At 46.9% G+C, this 21,601-nt stretch overlaps 1 protein-coding gene across 2 annotated transcripts in view; it reads right to left on the bottom strand.

The window, feature by feature from the left end:
* The window catches only part of dock1 (dedicator of cytokinesis 1), a 101,338-nt gene that overhangs the window by 18,237 nt on the left and 61,500 nt on the right, over positions 1-21,601 (bottom strand). For both annotated transcript variants that reach the window (XM_029135555.3, XM_029135557.3), the window contains exons 28-37: positions 16,574-16,675; positions 15,305-15,399; positions 7,504-7,582; positions 6,577-6,677; positions 3,881-3,939; positions 3,252-3,400; positions 2,514-2,599; positions 2,080-2,236; positions 1,494-1,534; positions 1,322-1,412 (exon numbers count right to left, since the gene is read on the bottom strand). In XM_029135555.3, coding sequence (XP_028991388.1) covers positions 1,322-1,412; positions 1,494-1,534; positions 2,080-2,236; positions 2,514-2,599; positions 3,252-3,400; positions 3,881-3,939; positions 6,577-6,677; positions 7,504-7,582; positions 15,305-15,399; positions 16,574-16,675 — 960 coding nt within the window. The remainder of the gene's footprint in view (positions 1-1,321; positions 1,413-1,493; positions 1,535-2,079; positions 2,237-2,513; positions 2,600-3,251; positions 3,401-3,880; positions 3,940-6,576; positions 6,678-7,503; positions 7,583-15,304; positions 15,400-16,573; positions 16,676-21,601) is intronic.

The following is a 21,601-nucleotide window of genomic DNA, read 5'->3' as shown; positions in this document are numbered from 1 at the left end:
GGCTCAGATGACAAAAAATCAATCACTGAGTTATAGCCAATGCAAATGGGAGAGATGGATGTGTAATTCTTTTTAGGGCTGCCCCGTGGCAGCGCGGGATGGAGACTGGAGACAGGGGCAATGAAAAAGGCACCAATACATATCGAGCAGCTCAGAGGGAGCATCGACGGAGTATATAACTTTTCTGTGACCAATAACTCTGCTGGTAGCATTTAGCATCAGCAGAAGCGGTGCTAGAGACTTGGAGGCGCACAGGGATCACAATTACAATAAGTCAGGTAAAAAAAAAAAGGTGTGCACATTGTTATTGTCAATGCTGATAGGAGGCTTTCCATCAGGTTATTGATTTATTTACAACTGGACGCAGCTTTTAGTCTCTGTTTAGCGACTCTGTACTGACGAAACAAAAGATAAAGGAACTGAACTGGATTAATATTATTATTTATTATTGAAGGAACCGGCTTTAAAAAGTGCTGGAGGAAGCAGAACTAAATCTCCATCATTCATCCCCTATTCAAGCGTGTTTACATGAGCGATTCAGAGATTACACAGGACTGTTCACTGGAGAAGAGAAAAACTCTGTGTGAACAAAAGGATCCCGTTTTCATGCACACAATAGTAAATTCCTCTCTGAACGTGCGCGCTGATCAGCAGCAGCACCGCCGCCGTGAGACGGGCCGAATTAAAATAATAAGACGCGGCTGCTGAGCGAGGAGAACGCGCGTCAGTCACAGCCCGCGCTTCCCTGTCGGGACCTGCATAGAGGCTGAGGCAGCCACCTACCTATTTATGCAAACACGTAAGAGATGTTGGGTGAAAACATTTTGGATGAAACGCAGAGAGGAACAACTCCAAATTCAGAGTGCACCAAACCCCAATTGACACCGCCGCTCTTTGTCTGAGGAGCGTTCTGCGCGGATGCGATATATTTTGGGCTACAAGCGGAACGGCGCCAAGCAGCGGGTCGACGCTGACGCGGCGTTGTGATCTTGCCTCACGAAATGCTCCATGAGACCTCATACATATTTATTCCTATTTCACTATATGTGATATCAACCTGCGCGTTTTCCACCTCACACTGTGAATGTACAGTACAGCGTTATCGTGAAGCACCTCGGGTGGCAGCTTTTTTTTTTCTTTTGTAAATGATGCCTTAGCTTTTTTTCTGAGAAAGATACTAGCAGTAATTTGAAAAGATGCCGCTCAGCAAGTTTGGCCCCTTCGCAGCCACGATGGGATTAAACGGAGGCCGACCTGCGTGTTAACATTCACGCAGCGCAAAACCTGAGGTCACGCGGCGCCGTTCTACGCGTCTCTGCACCTTGAGCAGCTTCGCGTGGAGCAGCAGGGTGTAGGCTGCCTCCGTGTAGTTGTCGCACTCTTTGTGGAGGTCACACAGCTTGTACAGGTACCTGGCAGGAAAGAAGATGTGACCACAGTCAGAAAGCCAATGGCACTGGATGAGGACGTGTGTCCTGGCGTCTTAGACTTACCTGATGTACATCTCCTCTCTGTCTATCTCCTTGTAGAAATTCTGCAAAAAGAGAAGTTCGCAGATTTTGCAGAAAGTGAGTTTTGCTTATTGTGCATTCGCATTCACATATTATAATATATAATAATAATAATAATACATGTGACAAAGTGAAAGAAATGAATTGGCCCATGTAGCCATAAATCACCGCGTCCTGGTTTCCTGGGGGAAACCATAAAAAGCAAGTTGGCTGAAATAAGAGTCATCGTGTAGTCTGTCACACGTGCTTCGCTCTGGGCTGAAGCCGAACACATACATCTAACAATCAGACGGAGCGGTGACAGAACATGACTCAAACAAATGCTGTAGTCGTATTATCGGCCCGTAGTCTTTTCAACACTGCCGGGCATGTGAGTCAAAACTGACATTTCCCTGCTCCCAGAGCAAATGTCAGTTGGCTGAGGAGGGGGACGTGCAGGTGAGCTGCTCTGTGATGACACCTTAATGCATTGTGACACGAGGAGGCGGATGTTATTGCTTCTCGTCTGCGGGCAGACGCGCGTCATTATTATGTATCAGCCATAAACGCGACGTGCGCTGGCGCTTACGAGCACGTTGACGGTGCAGCTCATGCGGTTCTCCTTGTTCTCGTCGTGCATGATGGTCCTGTAGTCCAGCAGCCTCTCCAGCAGGTGAACCACCAGGGTGACGAAGTTCTCGCCCTTCTTGTCCAGGTACATGTGCTTCCTGCAGTTCTCCAGCAAGCTGGTGTTTGTGTGTGTGGGAGAAGAAGTCAAATATGAGGGACGTTTACAGTAAGAGGTTTCCGTCAAAAAATGTCAAACTTCGCCTGTAAGGATCAGGAGAAACCTTCCCGTTTGCCCTTTAGAGCAGTTTGAACTGTGCTGAGGGCAAATATGGCGGCGGCGAGAAGTCGTGTGATCGTCGCACTGTGATTATTTTGAGGGGTGCTATGTTGCAATTAGCATTATCTAACTTTAGCAAGGCTCAGGCGTAATCCTGCCCATTAATCAGCACTTACATTTTCTGAAAGAGAACTTTGTACTGCTCGTCTCCGCGGCCCCCCTCCACCTCGTGATCCAGCTTGGTGATGATCTCGTTCTCAAACTGCAATTAGACAGAGCAGGCGTAAATAATCACTGTGGCTAATTTTTCAATTCATTAACGCCGTCTCCCTGTCTCACTCTTGCCCCCCCCCTCTGCATCAAGGCTCGGCCGAGGCGACTCCGCTTTGACTTTAATCGTCCCTCTCTTTGCAGCGCAGCTGGCTGTGGACTGCTGTTTTCTGTTAGTTATTAAAGCTTTTCTTTATCTGCGCAAATTGGGTTAGATCGTAGAACAAGGTTACGTCCTAAGACTTCTGCCCTCCTCCTCCTCCTCTGTGGTGACAGAGCTGCTGACGGTGACGCATGGCTTTTATTTGTATGTCAAAAATGAATCAAAACTTGTTGAAACAAATTGTGATTCACTGTATATCGTGGCATGTTGGTTTGTTTGTTAAAAACCATGTAAGAAAAAGACCAAATAAGTTTAGTTTCAGTGCATTACTTCCACCGTCTTCGCGGGACAACGAGGACCAGCTGGTATTTAACACCACATAGGCAGCACGAGCACGTGCTTCAAACAGCACAAAGCTCAAGCAGCGAGCTTGTGACCGTGAAAACCTGCTGCTAAATGTATTAGTTGTTACTCCCATGCTATCATTTCTCCATTCTGTCCTGCGAATGGCCGTCATCATTTTACGTCTCAGACCACGCACCCGCTGAAAGCTGCACGTGAAGTGGAACTCGCACTGCATCATGTCAAAGAAGATGGGGATGGTGGCCTTTCGCAACTCGATCTCAGGAACGAGCGTCATCTCCAGGATAGGACCCACCATCTCTGGAATGAATTTTATCTTGTGAGGCCCTTAAATAGGAAAAAAAAGATGCAGAACACAATGAATCTACTGCAGAAAATTACATATACATATGTGCATAAACATGCAGATTTAAAAAGAAATTGAGTTTCATTCATCAGAGCTTTCCATGTCAATCAAGCGGTAGATAACAAACAGCACAGATAAAGTATAGCTTCATTTCTACAACCCAAGGGCCTAATTAAAGGATCAGAACTGGTTGGTTGCAACGAGACAACATTAAGGGAGACACAGGTGTCCAAATCCAACACCCCGCTCTGCGCTATAATCTCCTTCCAATGAGACTCGGCTGCTCAGGTCCTTTCTCATCACACAACTTGAAGCTAATTAACACATGATTATCTTTGTTTAGCACTTGTTCTTTGCTGGAACGGCTGCGAGGGCACTTAACCGTTGAATAATCATAAACATCGTTTGTGAAAACACATGAATAACTACTGTTTAACACAGTGACACTGGAGTCAAATTACCTAGATTGTACCACATATCCCTGATCTCAAAGCCAATTTGTCTCCTCATGTCCTGGTACCTGAAATACAAACAGGATGAAAATGTTACACAGGGCTGAACACCACAATAAAAGACAGCGGTTGAAGAGAATTTTTAGTTCTAAAGCATTGTGGCCTAAACACAAGCTGTCAGAATCAGAGTCAGAGCTGCTGTTTAAAATAAAATAATTTTAGGAGAAGCTACACAGAGCAGCGCTGTCATCTACGCTCTGTTACCTCCACTGTTTATGCATTTGATCAGACACATGACATTAGTGTCACATCGGAGCTTGATCAACGGTTCCCTGCAGGTCAAACGTCCGTGCACAAAGCGAAGATGTGCAAGAGACACTGGAAGGATCACTCCCACCGCGAGTCTGTCGAGCTTCTGCGAGCCGGAGCTCCGAGGCTGATCAGCGCTGCCATGTCTGGGTCGTGAACCAATCGCGCGGCAGCTCCGAGCCCGTCTGTCTGTCTGTTGGTCTGTCTGTCGCAGGTCACAGGGAGGACTAATAGCAACGCGAAGGAAGGTGGAGAGGGAGCGACGGACGAGAAGCTACCTTCGACGGAGAGAAAGCGATTTCTGATCATTTCTACCGCTGGCCAACTTTAACCACACATTCCGCTGAAAGGCAGATTCACACTATGATTTGCCCGTGTGCTGCATTTAACCTGCTGGCCGACAGCGGGAAACAACCAGTCGTGGCACCGAAGTCATTTAGGCGATTTTACGACGCCTGTCTCCGACATTTCACCGCACTCTGTAGCGATGACGTCGTTTCTGAAGCCCAATAAATCGCTTTGCCAATATTGTGCGAAGAAGGAGAGGAGGAGGAGACCATTTAAAGAATCTTTAACTAAGACGTTACATCACCTCCTGGCAGCCTGGCCGGGTCTAAAAACCATATTTAGCTGTCAGAGAGAGAAGTGCTGCGCAGCCGGAGACCGATGGGCAGAGAATTGGCAAAATAAAGCATAAATAGACGCAGAGCCATATAAGCTACTGCAAAGCTGTTGGTTGTAATATATTCATGTATATTAGTCTGCTCACAGCATATGTGCCCGCTGTCGCATTAGGCTTTGTGTCTCTACATATGGGAGTGCAGATGACTGAGCAGGAGGCAGCGCGTCATCGTCTGAGCCGAGACAGATGCGGCCCCCGTACGCGGCCGCGGACGCAGCTACGACGGTCGACTGTCAGCAGCTACAACGCACACCTGTCAGTCACGGCGCAGGAGCCCGACGGCGAGGTTAACCAAGAGTAACGGGCGGCTGGCGTTGTGCTCACAGCCGGGTCGGGGGCGAAGAGCAAGGAGGGGACGAAAAGGTGGGAAAGCGATGCGGAGGCTCGACGTGATGGGGGGAGGAGAGAGCGTGGCAGCTACAGCAGGAGTGAGAGAACAACGTGAGTGACAGACAGTGGCCTGTAAGAACAGATGAGATGCCATCAAAGCAAAAGGAAGTGCGAGATACTCACGAAACCTGACAATATGACACTTCTTCTCCGCGTCACTCACGCTGGCTCACTTTGACAATGACACCGCTCCGTGCTCATTTATGCAGCTTGCGATGCCGACATCACAAACAAGCAGTTAGTTTTTATAGACTCAGAGGCTGTGAACGAACCAAATTAGCCAAAGCACCTCATTTGTGGGCAATACTTCAATGACAGCATTGAAATGCATCAATACAATGTGCACGGATATGAGCAGCGTCCAAATCTACTGAAATCCGTCCTCCTATCGAGGCCGCGGAGTTCATATCTGCCAGTCTGTTATCGGTGCAAATGTGGGAGGCAAATGAGGATCACACTGACAACAGTGATGGAACGGAGCCCTGGGAGACGTGTGACACGGGAGAGAGGCTGACGCAGAACACTAAAGAGCCGCGGCGCCACACGCCTCTGATTTCACCCCTCTGTTCTCTGCTCCCGAGCAAGCCACGATAATTGGTATTGCAGGCGAGACTGACAGTTCATGCGCCAGCAGACAAGGAAATGGGATGCACGGAAAGAGAGGTAAGAGGGGGAAGGTGGAGGGAGACGGTAGGTGAAAGACACTGACAAAGTCTGTATAATAACCCCATCGCCTGCTCCGGGAGATACACTTGTGATTTAACGGCATATTTGGGAATATCAAATTAACCATCTAGACCAGTGGACTGGACCAAAGACAGAGGTCACGTCTTTCAGGGAAGACTGACAAGTTGATAAAAACAGCTTATTTAATGTTCACGCTGATAAAGCGCTGATCAACATGAAATTTCCTGGTCATACAGTAGGTAACGCCACATGTTCCCAGAAAGAATTTGTTTACACATCTGGCTGCATCACCAGGGTCTATAAGAAAACACTTATGTAGACAAGCGGCATTCTGGGAAATTACTGAACATGTAAGAAAGGCTCTGTCGTACAGTACTTCAGGGAAGGGATTCCCAACTCATCCTCCATCGGAGATGCGAGTAAACCCTACAACGCTCCAGCCGGGCTGAGGCGGATCTGCTTTGTTCACAAGGGCACACAATGAGTACAGCCTCAGCCGGAGCTATGGGATGTCAGATACTCCTGTGAGCCGCTGCGTGATGAATTATACACGCGCTGCTCATGCAGAGAAGGGACCTTGGGCCGTGATGGTGTGCAATGAGGACATCCAAAGGAATTAGACTGCGCTTGTACTCACTTGTGGAAGATCTTGGCTCGTTTGTCACTCGAGAAGTTCTCCAGCTGCAGCGACTCCTGGGTGAGGAAGGCCACAGCCAGGTGAAAGTAGTTGTTCCACAGCTGCCGCACACGGACGAGGGGAAAAAGAAATTAACTCGCTATTTTACACAATATCACAACGCGCAGCTGGAAAGCGCTACAGTTTCATTAAATCAGAACGCTTAGATGAGATGGGTATGCTGGAGAGAGGTGGGTGATTTAGGCCAGTGGCCTCCAGAGCGCACTCTCAATCAAACAATGACAGCAGCTAAAAGGAGCTACTGTGGCCGCCATTATTCACATCCACTGTGCAAAAGGCCTGTGCATGAGCAGGAAACAGGATGTGCATTATGTGGATTCAAAGAATGTAAAGCAAATGCTTTGTTATGGAGATACTGTAGATACTGAATGTATAAAACTATGATTCTATACAGATAAAAACATGCTTTTAAAGCGCTGAGCAGTTTAGTTGTTGATAACATTAAGATGCTTCCATATGTCAGGCATTTAAAAAGCAAGACGTAAAAAGTGTTTCTTTATTCCCAAAGGGGTTAAGGTTAAAACATTCAGAAATGCACATTAAATTGCCAGCCATTACGCGGTAATTTATGTTCCCTCTCCCTGTTTTATGTCTGCTGCCTCCGCTGCTCTTTTTTCCAATCTGAAGGTCCGACAGCGTTGTATCGGGAGCCTTTAAAACAGCGTGCGGCCGCAGACAAGTGATGATTAAAAAAAAAAAGCGCAATCCAAAAAGATTTGGATGGCGCTTTTTTTTTTATAGATAGCGCTTAAAAGAAAGAAAAGAGCCGCGTTGTCTCAAATATAAAAAAAGGACTTGTTCCTTGCGGTGTGGACGTCTGATACCAAGGTTAAGAAATGAAATGAACAAAATCGATGCAGCTCTTACCTGGAGCTCAAAGTTGGTTTGATCCAGGAATTTCTTGTTCAACACGGCTGCATACTGACTAATGGCCCGTAGAAACACCCTGGAAAGAAGGGAGGCATGTGTTTAGTGTTATTTATTCTCTGTGAAAACCTTTGTTTCCACATCAGTTTATTTACACTATACTATCTTTCAGGTTGCTTTTCATGCAAACACCATGTGAACTTCATCCACAGGCTCACGCTCATTACCGAGGCTGGCAGGTGAGCAGCATCTGCTGCACTGAGACCCCTCCGCCTTATTCACGGCCCCGGCTACAACCTTAGCTGAACCGGGCCTCCTGCGGGAACCCAGGAATCAGATATTCCTGACATATCATCTAAACTTCATGAAAACCGCGGCGCTGGGCCTCGTCTCCGTAGATTCTTAAAACATGTTGGTGGAGAAGTAGGAGGACTGGGGATTCCCTCAGCATCCCATCCAACTGACCTTGAACAGCGTTTAGGGGCTATACAATATTCATGTCCCACGTTTAGCTCGGTTGCGGCTACATGCTATCTGGGACCAACGCGCGATACATATTAATAGTCAGCGTAATCATTAGCAGGAAAGGTTAAGTGTGAGCGAACACTTTGGATGAGCCATTAGGACTCTATTTCTCCGGCTCTCGAGCGGGAGCCGTCCTCCCGCCTTGGAAGCACTCAGACGGCTTATTACCACCATCCTGTCTGCACGAGCTTAGCCCCCCCCCAACAACACACACACACACACACACACACACACACACACACACACACACACACACACACACACACACACACACACACACACACACACACACACACACACACACACACACACACACACACACACACACACACACACACACACACACACAACTCGCTCAATTTTCTGCAGCTGTGAACATGCCAATATAGTTGATATGCTTAACACTGAACTAATGCTAAAATGTGTTTCCATCCACTGCACCTGTCGGCCCAGAAATATTACAGCTCAATATTTGGGCCTCATTCATTTGTTTTTCATAAAAATATTTGGGAGCCACTGTGTTAAACACAGCACTGATACTACTGTAGCTGGAGGCTTGGAAACGTGATGATGCCACAGGTAGTTTTGAGGTGTAATAAGTCTGTGTCTGTGACCCATTAATATGTTCACTGACACCACATAAAATATATTTAAATATTGCAGCTTGGGAGGCTTGCTTACATGTCGAGGGCCTGATGGCTTGAATTATCCTGATTTCTAATCACCAATAGCTGTAATCTCTGCACACAAACACGGGGCAGCACACAGTTCGCTTTATCACAGCGTGGAAAGGAGCGAGATCAATACTCCTCTCAGCTCCGGGCTAAATATGACTCAAAGGGGAAACGCAGCTGCAATCAACCATTTCTTCTTGATCTCCCTTTCCGGTAGAGGTGCCGCTTCACGGTTCCACGACAATTAGCTGATGATCCGAGCAGATGAAATCTCCTGCGCTCCCCGCACCGCGGATCTGCAGCGCGGTGTGTCCCACGTAAACACGCTTAGGATTTATTTTTGCCACAAGATAATGCAAAGCCCGCTCCCTAAAAGCCTGTTTGGAGCCGGCAGACAGCCTGAATGCAGACATATAATGGGCTTTAATGAACAGACAGGACAGTTCCTCTGTGAGCACATCCTGTCATTAATTAAAGGGAAAAACTTAATGAGGTGGATGAAAATAGAATATACCCTCCCTCACGGTGGGCTCTCGCTAAGAAGCTGTAGCGAGGCCATTTCAAACACGATTAAAATGCGTTCAGTGCTAATTTCTTAAACCTTGGAATATATTAATGTAATAGGTACGAATCGTTTAAAGCAAATGTCATATAGCAGCAGAACTTGGCCCGGTCTGTATTTGAGTTAGTGCGAGAGGAAAAGTTCAGAACAAATTTACATTAGCCTAGGCTAATTGATAGCCATATTGATTTAGAGGGATATTCTTCGCACAGAAGCAGCAATGGTGACCTTGCACAAACAGAAATGCTATAAACTATATATTGTTGTGACACTGCTTGTTTGTTTTTGTTGTTTTACTAAATGCCAGCAGGAGGAAGCTTGGCTGCCTTGCAACATCTGTGACAGCCATTCATTATGTCGAATAGAAAAAGAAAAAAAAAAAAAAAAAGATGCTCGGCTGCAAAGAGACAATGATAAATCAGTTTTTTATAACTTCATTACGTATGAGCAAAATGTTAACGACTTGGAAATTTTATCCGCTAATATAAATGTAATCTGAGGTTTGTACATGAGCCATTTGTTTTATGGCTTCACCCGAGATGCCAAACATTTCTGGGGACACCCTAAAAATATGTAATTCCTAAAAACAGCCTGCCCTCGTGCCGTCTAATGTTCTTCAGCGGGGAAATCAAGGTAGCTCTAATCATCTGCAGTAATCACGGGCGTCCCCGTTTTTTTTTGCTTAGGGAGACAAAAACGCAACTCGGCAACCGCTTAACTTTTTAATTAGGCAGTGAGGAGCACGACTTCCCACACATAAGGCTCATTTTTGACACGGGATACATACGGCGCCATTATCACAAACAAGCTCCATCAAGCTGTCAGCGTCAGGTGCACCGCCCCGTTAGCGCTGACTGATACAGCGCGTGCTGTATATTTACATTCTCGCACGCTCAACAACAGCTTTGTTTTTCACACACTTGTTTAAATTTATAAAAAAAAAAACTAACTGAACAACGAGCCGACTTCCTGCAGCTCGAGCTGTGTCGGATGAGGTGCATGGCAGACACCTAGCATGTATGCTAATGAAAAGTTATCAGCCGATCATACTTGCTAATTGAGTTCAGGGAGCATCGCCGATAATGATCACGACCCATTTGCATACGATTGCTGAATAACTGGCGTACCTGCCTGTGCTCAGAGATAAGGCAAGGTCAAAAACCATCCACTATTAAATTGGATTATCATTATTTTAGATACTTTATGTAACAGTTCATAAAATTCCATTTTAACTAAAATATAACTGCAGTGTTATATCTTCTGTCTAATGCATCTTAAATAAAGTATAAATGTCTAGTTAAAGTTTATCATTGCCTTTCAGATAAGCCAGGCTATAACAATTTATTCCCAGCAACACGGCCCAAGAAATCTAATGGCTCCAAACTATCACTGGGTGAGTCAAAGCCCGGCTCTCATCTGTTGTCATCTGTTCAGGCTTTTCCATTTACACTGATGGAAAAAAGACTCCTCAGTCCGGCATTTAAACCTTTGGCAGTGAAACCTCTTAACCCAGCCGGGACGATGAGGCCTTATACAAAGCAAACACAAACGAGCCTTGGATCTTAAAGCTGAAAAAACATTACGCGCTTTCGTCAATTAGGAGCATGTTTTATTTTCCCCTCTTGCTTTCTTGCTTAAGCCTATTGAGTAAGATTCATTCTATAAATAAACTGACTTTCCTTGCAAATAGGTTAAAAATGAGCACATCTGGATGTTACTGACAGAGCTAAAAAAAAATCCAGACCTTTGCCTCATACCTGATGACAGAGCCCACAGTAGTAAAAACGTCAGCTGTGACGCGTGTTTGTGAGCTACGCCTCACATTGTGTCTGCGAGACTGTACAAAGTGACAGAGGGAGAGGATATGAGCTGCGACGGATGCCAGAGGCCTCGCTGTATGTCGTGCAAACTGCGAGCAGGGAAAGGGCTCAGGTCCCTTCAACTTCGCAGAGCCAGGCAGTGAGACGCCAGCGCCGGAGAGGAGCGCGTGAGCCTCTGCCAGCGTCTAAACACAAAGATCTGAGACGCAACAATGGCAGCGGAGGCGGCGTTTCATCCGCGCAAACGTCTGCGGAAGGTGAACAGATTTCTAATGAGGCGGCGCGGGGCGATTTAGACAAAACTCCCAGGCTCCCACTGTCTGCGCCGGAGTCAGAGTGCTGGCGAAGTTCACGCAGAGAAGCGCGTTGAGATAATGAGGCATATTTAAAGATATGAGGATGAATCATGAAGCAATTAAAAATGATTCTGAACCTTAACACTTCGTCTTTTTATTACAAATATACAAAAAGTTAAGAAGAAAAGAAATTGTGCTTTGTGTATCTCATCTATTTACTTGGTTGCATATGCTTAATAGTGAATGCAGTGAGTGTGTTATTGATGATTATGGGGCCTTGGCATATTAGCTGGCTGACATAAATGCTACGAGCGCCCTTTTAGACACAGTTGATTGCGGCATGTATCAACGCTGGCCTGAATACCAAATTAAATCCACATCAAATATGCCGCGATGAAGCCGCGCGACTGTTGATCTAAAGACAGAAGCAATTGGGTTATCAATGTGAAAGGCGCCGTCATGGAGTGTACTGCAAACATGTCCTGTTCCGCCGACAGCCAACAGGCAGGCGCGAAGCCCTGCGCTCGAAAAATTCATTTCACAACAAAGGTTAAGATAATATTCAAGACTACTTTATACTTCTACTACATTTTAAAGATGAGCTTTGTGCTATAGGATGAATGCACCTGTAATATTAACGCCTCCACCGCGTCTGGTTCAGCCACGCTGCCGCTGCATGATAATGACTGTGATAAAGCCGCATTGTGAGGAATCACATGGGACGTTATCGCTCTTCAGGGGGCACCATTTAAAGGCCGGCTGACGGAGTCTGATTACAGCCACTCAAACGCCAAGCAGTAGTTCGCAGCACCGGCCTCCTGTGCGTTACAGTCCGGCAAGTCTCCTGTGTTGGAGGAAGAATGTCTATATCAGATGCCGCCAAGCCCACGGGCGGCGTGTTTTAACTTGGCGGGTGGTGGGCTGTATGGGGGTAAACAGGATCAAAACCTCCCTCCACACCTGCCCTCCAGGTCCTGGATTAGTTGCGGAGAGAACTCCAAACGGCAGCCATCCAGCTTCAGAAGGCCCCTCCTAATGAGGCTGTGAGGGACTGATGGCGCGGGTTAGCAAGTTAAAGAGCTGCCTCTTCGCCTCGCCCGGGCTTTCATCTCTCCATCCGCCACGAGGGCCCTCTGAAATCTCCCCATTCATCTCCCAATCTACTGTTCTTACACGTAATTAAAGCTCTGTGAGGAACTTTGTGTGTTATTCGGGGGAAGGAACTGTTTCCGGGAAAGGCCATCTGATGTTAACTCGAATCCACTGTATTAAATGTTTGATCACATTCCTGGCGAGCATAAAAATTATTCTCTATCCTCAACTTGAGTCAATGCTCAAAAAGGTAAGAGATTCCACCTAAATACCAGAATTTGTGTAGGACTTCCTAACAAACGAATGACAGCGTACTGTACATCATCACGAGTCTCCTGCTTGCGACCACATGCCCGGTGGTTCAAGCGCTTTCCCTTTGAACAGAAATAAACGCACCAAAATAAAACGGTTCCAGTGACTATTGTTCAGGCTGATGATAATGACTGCGCTTAGTGTGCAGTGACTCAGCACATCTCAGGCTATCGGGCGGGTCGAAGAGTGCAGGGCTCTTGGAAAGTTTACTATTCAAATCTGTAAGGGAGCACATTTAGCTGACTGCACAAAGCTGCTGTTGTCTTGTAAAGAAAAAAGAAAAGAAAAAAAGAGGTGACACAAGGTTTTTCATCCCTGGGAGCAACAGCGACTGTGATGTTTAAGCCAGCGCCAACCTGTGCTAATTGAAGTGCCCCTAACAAAAACCGGGGTTTACCTACAGGCTACTGGTCCCTCAAGCAGCAAAGCAATGCTTTATCCCCATCTGTGCTCTTCTACATGATGCATTCTGGTTGAATCCAGCTGTCAGAGGTCATGCGAGAAAGTGCTTCCTGCCAAAGTGTCGGTCCGTCTCCACTGCCAATTAGCTGTCACTATTAAACTATGACCAGTCAACATGAGGAAAATGGCAGTTAGGAGCAAACCGCTGCCGCTGCGCTCCCTGGGGCAATTAGGGGCAGCAGCGGCGGCGTTCAACCTGAAGAAGTGAGAGGTGGTGGGCGGAGATGAACGAGTGGGAGGAAACCACCGCGCCGGCGCCGCTGCACATCTCGTTAGCTGTGCCGTCGTAATGTGTGGACATGAAAGGAGCGTCTGCTGCCGCTCCGAGTGGCCGCGTGTCTGTCCAACGTGGTCGCCCGCGGATCGCTCGGAAGACACGCAGCGGCGACCTCTCGTCACCAGAGTCTGCTGCATTTAAACGCAGCTTTGATGTTAACGAACTAGCATCATTATTACGTCGTCTATTGCTCCTTTGTAGCAACTCCATAAGGTGAGAATATGCCAATTAACGGGAGCGTCACAATAAGAGCGTGACGCGTGACACAACCTGGTGCTCCTAAATTGTTGCGCACGGATGGAATGGAGGTATGTGTCACCCTGGGCTTTCACTGCGGTGAGAAGGAAACGAGCAATTAGCCACACGCTGACGGACGACGTCAAAAGAAAGTTGAAGTTAATGGGCGCGACTACAAAGACACTGCGGTGACTCAGTCTTTTTCGCCGAGTTGAACAACACGTGCTGCATATTCTGAGTCACTCTCTCCTCATCCTGGCCGCTCATTCCTCATAAGGGTCAGGGCTGCAGGCGTCCTCCCCAGCTTGACTCCCACCAGCCTACTGTAATGGAATGCTTTTGGACTGTGGCAGGAACCCCATGCAAACACAGGGACAACACGGTCTCAAGGTTGAGTCATGTCAACTGGATTTCCCTCTTTCAGTAGAAACGTTTCACCACCAGTCCAGGTGGCTTCTTCAGTCTGGACTGACTGATGATGCAGGGATCATTTGGGCACAAGCTCAGCACCTGCTTTAAATGGCCATTTTGCAGCTCCGCTCCACACACAGGCTCCAGGTGTGGCGCTGTCATGAGGAAATCCGCATTATATCCATTTCTGTAATCTTGATTACGTTCTATTCCATTAAAGTAATGGATGAATGGATGATAGCAGGCCGTGTTTGTGTCACCCCGGTCTAGCGGCTGGAGCTATTCCCTCTACACCCACACCAGACCGCTGGACCACCTCCCAGACAAAAAGGTGATAAAATCCTCATTATTCAAGCAATGTGACGCCTTGTGTGTCAAATCTCAGGGTCGCCGCCATCATCCCAGGCAAAACGCATCCCAGCAGTGCTTGCAGCTAAAGTGGGAAACAGAACAGTTTGTAACGCTTACAAGGATGATTTCCTTCCAACCCCTGCTTAAGCAAAATAACTGACCATTCCCTGCACGTCTGAGTTAAACAGACCCGTATCTAATCTTAATAATGTATGGATGCTGGTGGGGGACAGGGCATTATCTTTCTTAGATAGCAGACCTGATTTTTCATCTGGCTGCTGATGCTTGGCCACTGCATCATCGTTCACTACAAGACATCAGGGCACACATCTCTTCTGAGGAGACACAAGTGGAAGGCTTTAAATTCTCCTCTAGCAGTAACTTCTTCTGACACGTGCAAAAGAGGCGCTTGACTCCAAAACGGCACGGCGCATTTCATCTCGTTTTAGATTTTCAACAAAAGTGAAATGAGGCAAGCTTCACATTAATAAAACAGAAGGCTGCAGCAGCACAACAAGCAACAAAGTGAAGGGATGCTGAGGCTAAGTTTGGAGATTAGCAGGCAGCATACACCCCAGCATCTATAATTCATCTGATTGTTTGCGGCTGCGCTGACTGCTCATCTGATTGCTACACTGCTGAGGCCTTGTGCCGATATTTGCATGGAGAGAAAAACATTAGAAAGTACCCGCTCCCGACTGCTGTTCCTTAGCAACAACAGTGTAGCGAGTTTAAAGCAGCGTGGTTTGTGTGCGCGCGTGTGGCTGTAGCGTTGTACTTACTTATTTTGCATCATGTTCATTATGACCCAGTCTGAGGGGTAGACGTTTTTCCCAATGAGATCTTTAAACATGATAAATGTTTCCATTAGGAAATCCTGCAAGAGAGAGAAAGTATTGAAAATGAACTGATGAAGTGTTATTCTTCCCACTTGCAAGATAAGAGCAATCGGAAATGAACCGTTTCGGTTCGTGGCTTTGAGGCAGAAACAGCTTAGATTAGTTTTTAAGGTCAAGGTGACTCATATTTCCCATCTGCACGCGGCTCCTGAGGCCAATAATCCGGCGTGCTCTTAACGCTTGCATGTGTTAGTACAGTGAGATTACAACTTTCTCGGCACAGGACGGGGATCCTGACGTTACAGGAGATAATTAGGAGCAACTAATACTAAACAGTTTTGTCAAACTATCAATAGATGCACAGCTCCACCTTATCTACAGAAACTCAGCTCCACCGTTACGCAGTAACTACAAACACGTGTTGTTTTTAAAGTTAAGTCTCTCCAGGGGCACATCAGTACAGCCAGGCTGCACCTTCGCTGGGTGTACTTTATCTTTGGAGCTCTTGATGGATTAGTTCTAACTAAATACTGAAAACATAAATATGCATGCGCGTCTATTTCTGGATGTAGACGCTCACTCCTAGGTGAATTCCTGCGCTTTGTGGTGGCGTGTTTAGAGACAAAACTGCAAAACAACAAAGCCCTTTGGGCTGCAGCCAGCGTGGCCCGTGCCAGCCTCAGCCACAGTTTATCTGTGGAAACAACCGGCTTGATCACAGTCATTGTATATCCTGCTATGGGGAGCCTGAAACAGCCCTTTATACAGCTACACGTCTAATAATCTATGTTGATTTACTTAAAGAAACTATCCAATATAAAAGCTAATGCTGCAGCAGGTAAGGCCACAGAAATCCCAATCATTCAGAGCTGAAACCTATATTATCAAAATGGTTGGTCTGTCCTCTACCACTGGGTTGCAACAAGTAATCTGCGTCCCTTAGAGAAGTTTTATCATCAAGACCATGCTGTGCATGTGCCCAAAAGCAGGGACTAACAGAAATTCAATTTCTCTGACTTTAATGAAAAGCTTCTCTCACACAGATCTAATCTAACTTTTGATTTTTGGGAGACACATCCAGGATGCTGCAAGTTGGAGACACATCCAGGATGCTGCAAGTTGGAGACACATCCAGGATGCTGCAAGTTGGAGACACATCCAGGATGCCACAAGTTGTTGCATACTGTGATGATGTGGCGTCTGAATACTCACCACCACGTCGCTCCGGATCTTCCCAAACGTGCCGATCAGATGGGCGTAATGGTAGTCGTCCATCTGCCGCAGTATGGCCGTCATGCTGGCCACGAAGCTGCCCTGCAGAAGAGAAACGTGAGCCTTCAGTACGCATCCAACTCCAAATGGAAGGTTGAGGGTGCAATGAGCCTGTGCCTGTGATTTAGATGGATACTGACTCGTCCCCGCTTGATTGCATCTGAGTACCAAAGCAGGCATGGCCGCCCATGTTTGAGAAGGTAGCGAGTTCACCCAGTGGCTGATCTTATTAACCTGCTCTCCTCCACTCCCCGGCTCTTTATCTCCACTGATTATAACACCTGCGAGATCCCTAAAGTGATGTCTTTACTTTTGCAGAGCACAATTGTGGGTCTGAATACGTGAAGGCTGCAGCTTCCAGTCAGCTGTCGAGACGGTGATGTGTACGGACAAAGACAGAGACATGATGGAGAAAATAAATGAGTAGAGAAACTGGGAGACCTTTAGCGTGACTGAATGAAGTTCCTACAGTAGGTTGGTCGATGAAGAGAGTTGAAAAACAAAAGTTGGGAAGTAGCAGGATGTGACATGGAGAAGAAAACGATTGTGCTGTGTTCATTAAGCTAGCATTAAGAAAATAAAACAAGACATTAAAACTAATCTACAAAAGTGAAGGAGACCACAGATTTATTACTGTAACACCTTTACACAGTTGCACCTCAAACAGCTGAAAAATTGGTTAAATCTACCTGAACAAGACCTGAACAAACCCTGGTTGCCCTTTAATCCGGATGAGGACTACCTAAACGAAGCAAGGACTGTGCTTAACTGAGCTGCTTCATGGTAGTAAATCCTCACAAAGCGCCATTTCAGTTGGGAACCTCTGCTTGAGCTGTAATTAGGCCCAAACCAATGAGGCCCAGTGAAGCAGAAACACACACACTGCTGCCTCTCCTGACCCTCACCTCATTCACCTGACCCTCACCCCATTCACCTGACCCTCACCCCATTCACCTGACCCTCACCCCATTCACCTGACCCTCACCCCTTTCACCTGACCCTCACCCCATTCACCTGACCCTCACCCCATTCACCTGAGGTGCTTGTCATTATTTTAGTGATTTTAGACAAAGGTGCATTTCTTCATTAATATTATATATACTGCCATTATGATGACATCATAACACCAGCCATAAGATATTCATGCAACAGACACCCAAACAAACACTAATTCATGCGTCTATAATTGATGCTTCCTTCACTTTCTTTCTTATGCTACGCAGCACTGATGACTTCACTTATCTCTCCGTAATGCTTCACAGAAACCATCGTGACTCATGTTATATTAATGTGAGAATGTTTTTCTAAAGAGCGGAGGGCGAGACTCATCTGTGAGGGCACGTAAGCCTCAGTCAGCCCCAGATAGTGAGCACATTCAGCTACGACCTGGTTAGAGGGTTTGTAAGAAGATGGAGGAATAAAAGCCATATGGACAACCTGGAGGACCGTGTTAAAAATAGGTGAGTGGCTTTTGGTTACGGCTCATAAGATGTCATGTTCATTCCCATGACAGCAACATTACTACTACTAAAAACCCTTCATCTCCACAATTGAGCTTTTTCTTCATTCAAAGTTGGAAGACTCGTAGCTGTAGCCGCTATGAGAGACGCGGACTTGCTGCAGCAGCAATCCCTTTCACACTGGGCAGTCACTTTGTAAATAAAAGGGGTGAGTGCTTCAAAGCAGGCAGAAGAAGCCTTTAGAAGTCATCGCCGCCTGCTGCAGCAGCTTCTCTAACCATGCACACTGGAGAGGCTGAAGGGTATCCCACACTCGCCCGTTGCTATCTCTTCAGCCGCGAATGAATCCCTGAGATAAAGAGTCTTCGGAGCAAACTTTACATGCTGTAAGCCTCAGTATGGGACTTGTCACAAGGCTCCAGCACTGCATACAGTAGCATAAGCCCCTTAAGCTCGCTACCAATGTTCAATCAAGCACGCACACACACACACACACATGCACAAACAAGCACAAAATGTTACCATTGATTTTTGATGCAAAGTGTTGCTCACGAGTGGTTCTTAAACTTGCATATGAATGTAAGTGCTGCTGGAAGGACTAGCATCAGCTGGCAAATCCAAAGCAAATTAAATACAGGTGAGGGATCTAGCTATCATATTCCCAGCTGGATGCAGTCTAAGATTTGGACATTCAGGCAATTTGGCTCCCCCCAAAAAAGAGGATTTAGACCTTTCACTGTGCAGCAATTAAGAGCTAAATGTAGAACAAGAACACATGCTACAGCAGCTGTTAAGGTATAATGTCAGAAATAGAGATGTGGGGAAATAGAAAAGTTCAGACGTGCTCCGTTGAGGTCTCCTGCTAATTTTATGGGTGCAGAGCAGCATGGTGGGGGGCAGCCTTCATTGTCATCCACAGGCCCATCAACAGTTGGGATGAACCAGAAAAACTCAAAGGCCAGCGCTTCCTCTCATTGCTCATCTCTCCATTTTTATCTCAGGGTGAACCTGGCAACGTTACCATGACAACTCTTATTTTTATTTTTGCAAAAGGTGAGAGAAAGGATGGAAGGCAATCACGAGGAAAACAGAAAAGGTGCAGGACAGAGAGCTAACAGACTAAAACAACACGGGCAAAGAGCTAAAAGGTAAAAAAGGTCAAATCTGTGACTTCATCAGAAGTGAAACTAAATAAAATGCTACAATAACTATGCTGCCTGTGGAAGTCAGTCACTTAATGGGCAGCAATCGCTTCATCATTATCGCCAAGCATTTATCAACTGAAGCAATTTTTCACGTCAAGTAACAACAAATGGAAGCTTTAAAATTGATATATTAGTAAATTACTGTGTCTGGGAGCTGTAGATTCCCCAAAGCCCGCCTCAATATCCATCTTACGTTTGAGAGCAAATGAGGTGGAATCTTAGCGGAAATGAAAAAGCGGTGATTGGAGAGCGGGGCCAGATCCATCATATGCTGCACTCCAGCTCGCATCTCTTTGATAATTTATCTCACTTTTGCTCCTGACAGCAGAGAAACACAAATGGATGTTTGCTCTGGTGGTGTAGGGTCGCCCCCCATCGCAAGAGCATTGTTTTAAGCCTTTAATTAAGCCAGAGGGGAAATGGGGCACCGAACTCTGGGGAGAGGCGGGTCGAGCCTCAACCCACCCAGAGGAGGAAGTATTGACACAGGAGGAGAGAGAAGCATGAGGTGAGGGGGTGATGGCCACCAAACACTCATGCAGTATGTTTCTCTCTATTAGCTTATGGCCTGGCTCATTACAACAGGAGAGCATGCAGGCACCTCACACGGCCAGTGCACCGCGTAATCGGAGAGGAAGGGAGACACCCCCGTTCCAACACGGAGCGCTGAGCACACGATGGCGGGTTCGGGCCGAGCAACCGCACGCAGTAAGCTCTCAATTTATATTCCCTCGCCTCCTCGCTCACAGAGAGCATTTTGGCAGCGAGATTGAAAAATTTCCACTGAGGTGACTTTTGAGAGCAGAACTCGAATGAAAAGGTGAATGGCCTCAATAGTCCCTGGGGGGGGGGGGGGGGGGGGGGGGACACGGCGAGACTGAAACATGTATAAAATATGTAAAAAGGGGGAAACTAGCCTGGGGTCTGTCATCTTTAACACAGCTGCACATGCACATCAAAATTAAACACACCTCTCTCTTACTGTGGCTTCTTACACTGTAGGTGTCTTATTTGTCAGAGGCAGCGTTCCACAGAGAGCCCACTTGGCGCCGGCATCGGGCCGACAGGGAGGCAGGCGGGCGGGTCAGCCAGGAGGTGAGCGAGGACCTGCTGGAGGCCGGGCGGCTCAAAGCATTCACACTTCATTTTCCCTTTTCAGCAGCAATCGGCGTAATGCATTGTGATGTCCAGATAAACACTTCGCAATACATAAGGATAAAGAATAGGTACAGACACCTGGGCAGCCAGCCATGAAAGTGACCCGTTATGCCATTCATTCACACGGCGTTTAGCTTAGACAAGCTGAGGAGGCTCTTTCACACTCCAACACTTCAAAGCATTACACTTCGCCTTAATTTATACAGGAAACCCCGCTGAACCGCAGCCGCTCTCGTTCAAGAGAGTCCAGTCTGCATCACGTATCATTGCCTGCAAAGCAAACAGCTGCAACTGCCCGCGGCCCAGATCGGACGCAAGAATGAGGAGAACCGGGTCCATCGGTAGGGTGCACAGTCTGTGCTTCACTTCAGGACTTTGTTTGAGCCATGTCATGCTGGAAAAGATCTCGTGGACAAGCTCAGAGAGTTCGACAAAAAGACCAAAGGGCTCCAGCAGATGGGGGCACTCTGTGCGCGGCGCATCTGCTAGGCACATTTTCTGCTTTGCTTCTTTGACTCGCTGGGGTCCAACAGACACGTCATATCAGCCTGTCAGGTGAGACACACACACACACACACACATAGTAACTTTTCCTTTCTTTCCCCACTGCAGCCATTTATTAAAGGCTAATTTGCTGGTTTAGGCCCAGCATTTGTGTTTTGATCTGGTAATGAATGAAATAAGCAGAAAAAATATAAATACACAAACAAACAAAAAACCTGGGACTTCTCTGACCACATTGTGTCTGCCATAGAGTACAGCACGGGCCAAGGACATCAACCAGGATTTTCCCTGAGGGCTTAGCTTCACGGTAATGAAATCAATAGGAGAGGACAGTTTCTCCAGTGACTTGTCCACAGCCACTGGTTTATCTATCTGAGGAACAGTTTGCTTACACAAGCAGATTGCTGAGCAGAGCCCATTACAACTGCACCAACAGTGGACATCACCCCTCAGACGAGATCTATGCATTAAATAAATGCCATTAACCCCACGCCGGAGAAATGTAATGGTCAACCTTCGGCCGAAGGTTGACATTCAGCTGCCGAGAGGAGCAACAACAAGGCTGTGCTGTGAGAATGCGAGTGTGTTCAGCGCCTCGAAGGCGCCGGGGCCACGATGTGAAGAAGCGACAGGAGCCGGAG

This window comes from Betta splendens, chromosome 19, assembly GCF_900634795.4.
Source record: "Betta splendens chromosome 19, fBetSpl5.4, whole genome shotgun sequence".
NCBI classification, from domain to species: domain Eukaryota; kingdom Metazoa; phylum Chordata; class Actinopteri; order Anabantiformes; family Osphronemidae; genus Betta; species Betta splendens.
This window is presented reverse-complemented; position numbering and strand designations above follow the sequence as displayed.